This window comes from Lipotes vexillifer, unplaced genomic scaffold, assembly GCF_000442215.2.
Source record: "Lipotes vexillifer unplaced genomic scaffold, Lipotes_vexillifer_v1.1 scaffold84, whole genome shotgun sequence".
NCBI classification, from domain to species: domain Eukaryota; kingdom Metazoa; phylum Chordata; class Mammalia; order Artiodactyla; family Lipotidae; genus Lipotes; species Lipotes vexillifer.
In genome coordinates this window covers 1,217,972-1,222,172 of record NW_006783414.1, presented here as the reverse complement: position 1 = coordinate 1,222,172, position 4,201 = coordinate 1,217,972, and the positions used below count along the sequence as shown (strand labels likewise).

Here is a 4,201-nt window from a genome sequence, read left to right as displayed (position 1 = left end):
GTTCCTCCCTTGACGCGCATTTATATATTGCACTTACATTCTTATAGCACATCTACTGCATACAAGGTCTCGGGCTGGGTGCAGCAGTGGGTATGATAAGGATAGGATTTAGATCTTGATTACACTTGAGCAGATTTATTCTCTAAGTGGATCTATTCTCTAAGAAGACAGGAAGCCTAAGTGTCTTTAGACAGGTTCAGATAAAGCAGAGATCTCCTCCCTTAAAAAGAGATAAATTAAAGCTTGGAATAGCAGACCCTATGAACTGGGGCCTTGAAAGATGCCTAGGACACGTGGAAATGGTGGAGGATCGCAGAATTCTTTCCACCTTGGCACAAAGAAAAAAACCAAACAAACAAACCTGGACAACCACCTGGAAAAGGTCTGTGACATTCTTGCCTCAGGCTCCAGTGTCTCTAAGCTGCTTGCATCAGAACGGGGAAGGGTGTTCTCAGTGTCAAGGTCTCAGTCTCAGACTCTTCTTGGGAAGCGGAAGAACTGGCCTAGCCCTCCCTCTGGGGCTCCCAGAGCGGGTGTCTCGGAGACCCGGTTGCCTGGTCGAAGTCTGGGTGTGCACGGACTTGGCGAAGGGCGCGGCCCGGGCGCTTCAATGTTCCAAAGCCTGAGCAGGGCGCTGTGGCCGGGCCCGTGCCGGGCGAGAGGGCCTACACGCTGGAGCATCGTTCAGAACCAGCCTCAGATTCAGGCACGGCGCTAGGGGGGCCGGGTGGCAGCCGTACTACTCAGCCAACCGGAGGCCGGCGCAAGGGGTAAGGTCCCTGTCTTTCTCCACCTTCATGCTTCGGAGGGGGTGGGGACACGCGTGCACGCTCTTTAGCCCGGAGAAAGCGCGGCCCGCAAGCCTGCACAATGCGCCTGCGCGGCCCCGCCTCACCCACCCCGCCTCTTTTCTTCGTCCCGCCCTGTTACCTCTTTAAGTTGCCGCTAGAGGTAGCGGCGGCGACTGTGGTCTGAGAGCGTGGCTGCTTTGAGGGCGCGGAAGCTGTTCGGTGTGGGGACTAGGGCTGGCAAGAGGGTGGGAAAACCGGCGAGAGAGGAGGGCGGTGCCGGGGAAGGGCGGTGCCGGGGATGGGCGGCGCGTGGCTGACTCATCCCTCTGGAAGATCAGACTGACAGACACAAACCCTTGCCGAGCCCGCCCGCCCGCGCCGCTCCTCTTTGGTTGGGAGGCGCCCGCCCGCACCGCCCGTCCGCCTTCTCCGGGAGCGCTCTCCCGGCCCGGCCGCCTCAGAGAAAGTTTTTGTCGTCGGGAGGGACCGGAGGCGCCGCGAGCCTTTGGGAAGGGAAGGAGGACTGAAGAGGAGGCTCCAGCCGCGCGGGCCTGGCGAGTGCATGGTTCCCGGCGCCTCGGCTCCCTGTCAGGAGGACATCGGGGCGGGGTCGGGCTGAGCCCAGCTCCTTCTTCCCGCGGGTTCGCCAGAAATCGCCCTCCCGGACTACCGCGGGGCGTCCCCGCTCCTCAGCCCGCCATGTCCCGGCTGCTGCCGCTGCTAAGGAGCCGGACCGCGCACAGCCTGAGGCCGGGCCCGGCCGCCGCGCCCCGCCCGCCGTCCTGGTGCTGCTGCGGGCGGGGGCTGCTGGCGCTCGCGGCCCCGGGCGGCCCCCGGGAGCTGGGCACCCACCCCAAGAAGGAGCCCATGGAGGCGCTGAACACGGCGCAGGGCGCGCGCGACTTCATCTACAGCCTGCACTCCAGCGAGAGGAGCTGCCTGCTCAAGGAGCTGCACCGCTTCGAGTCCATTGCCATCGCCCAAGGTAAGGGGGGCGCGAGGGGGCGAGGCGGGGCCGGAGGAGCGGGTGCCCAGAGCCCCTCCCCTACCCCGCCTGCGCCCCGGCCGCCCCTCGGCCTGGGCCCCTTGCCGCCGGCCCCCTCGCCCGCTTGGCCTCGCGCCTGGGACGTCCGGGGGGGCGGGGGGAACTTTGCGCCTCCTGAGTGTCCCCGGGGCAGTAGGACAGGCGCGGATCGTGCCAGGCAGCCAGGGCCAATGCTTGGCTGGTTCCTCCCCAGCCTCACAGTTGGAGCTTCAGCCCCAATTACCAACCGACGTTGATTTGATTTTGTTTAGATTTGCTGTGCACCCCCCGCCCCGTCCCCCAGCCCTGCTGTCCCCCTGTAGTCCTTGCTGCTTACTTGTGAACGTGCAGCCATGCCGGTGGCCTGCGGTGTCTCCTTCCAAAGCGCTACAAAGCCGAGAGGCAGGGGGAAACTTCGCTAAATGGTTATCAAATGAAGATGTGTCAGGGTCCGAAAGAAGGGATGTTGCTTCGTTAAGGCAGAGGTGTTCTCAGCGGCTTGTTTGCGTACACCTCCAGTTGGATTCATTTAAGCAGCCGAAGGAAACATTTTCCTGGGGAACTGAAAGCGTGGATCAGACCAGCAACTGCAGATGCATACTTGCAAGCCCATCACAGGCTTGGTGCTGCCCAAGTTAGACTCCCGTTTTTGTTGTGCCCCCAGAGGATGAAAGAATGCAGTAGTTAAGAAGGTATTTTTCTGGAAATCTGTGGCTCTGCAATAAAAAGCGGACTTCTGCTCAAAAATGATTTGGAATGGTGAAAGCCAAGCCATTTTTAAGCTAACCTGTTAAAGGAGGATATTTTTCAAACCGGTGCAGCATGCTGGTATGTCAGAATTTGAGTCCAAGTGAAAAAGCTAAAAAGTCAGAAAATCATAAGGATGAAAGGGGCCAATGATCAAATCATTCAGTCTTAAGATACTTTGGCCATTTAACTACCGTGATACAGACAGAATACATTGCTGCTGTTTTCTGTTATACATTCTGGTGTGTTGGAAAGTGTTTTTTGTTTCTTTTTTGTTGTTTGTTTGTTTTAAGTTTACTCCTCCCCTCCCTCAAGGTTGGTAGGTACATGAGCATCCCATAGGTTCCGTAAGTTAAGAGCACATTTATTTGGAGCAAGGCATTTGATCTGCCACAGGTACTTGAAAGCACTTCTTTGGTCTGTGCTCAGGAATGGAGGAGAGAATTGTCTACTTCATAAGCAGGACTTTTCTACACTACTTCTTTAGGAACTTTTTATTAGTTGTGCCTTTTAACTGCTTTTTTTACCTCCGTTCAGGGAATTGTGGACCCATTTATGGTATTGGATGATTCCAGACATTGTCTACCCACAGTGCTTCTATAGGAACAATGTAACATCACAATCAATTAGGTTACTAAATGTAATCATGATATTACATGAAGTCATAATCAGATACTAGCATATTTGTGAGCTATGTGTGCACTCAGTGTGTGGTTTTAAAATATTCACTTCTGAAAATGTGACCCTTGGAAAACTATAAAGACATTCACGCTAGAGCATTAGTTTTAGGAATCTTTCTCCATGGGTAAGACTGTTTGAACACACATTTGGCCTTTTCTAAGTAATTTCTTGGAAATTCTGCATTACCATTGTTACAAGATTGGAGGGCCTTATTAATAAAATTTTATGACAGTGCATGAAAAGCATGTCCTGTGATACAAATGGATAAATTTTGCCTCATACCTCATTATTTTAGTACATGCCAGTAGGAATGCTACATTTTCCAGTGAAAATGGAAAATGTATTTTAAAATTTAACATGGTTTTAAATATTCTGGAAAGGACCTATAAACTTCAGTCAATGGAGATCAGTTAGCGTCAATTAAACTTAATAATACATAAGTTATATGAGAGAGAAGTTGGTAATTTAAGTTGTCTTTGTTCAAGATAAAGGATATACGGAACAATGTGGTATTCAAATGCTTATTTGACTTAAAAGCTAAAGAACTTCAGAGTTTAAGTCAACTAATTTTGCCAATGTTGATGACTAAATTATTGCTCTTTGACTCAAATGACACTTATTCATGATGATGGTTTAATTTTTAGTACAGTCTTAGTGTTCCTCGTTGTTTTCCATATCAATACATATAGTTTGTATGGAGATAACTGGGATCATCACTAGTAAATTACCCTATTCATTAACCATTTAAGGTAGAGAGGATTTATTATGTTGAGAATGCATACAGCTCATTCTATTGCTGAAATCAATTTTTTCCCCAGACAAATGAAAAATTGCCATGTTTTTCTTTTATTGTTGCTTTTTGAGTGTTTTTAAATGCTCAACCCATGTATTAAATATGTGTGTACTAAGTGCACTTTCTAATGAAATAAATTATGTTAAAAGAGCTGTTTCTTACAAT

The 4,201-nt window shown here is 50.9% G+C and overlaps 1 protein-coding gene across 1 annotated transcript in view; it reads left to right on the top strand.

Moving 5' to 3' along the window:
• Positions 1 to 940: 940 nt before the first annotated feature.
• Positions 941 to 4,201, top strand: part of TMEM65 (transmembrane protein 65) — a 45,937-nt gene continuing 42,676 nt past the window's right edge. Inside the window, exon 1 of the mRNA XM_007456046.1 lies at positions 941 to 1,776. Coding sequence (XP_007456108.1) covers positions 1,491 to 1,776 — 286 coding nt within the window. The 5' untranslated portion in view covers positions 941 to 1,490. The remainder of the gene's footprint in view (positions 1,777 to 4,201) is intronic.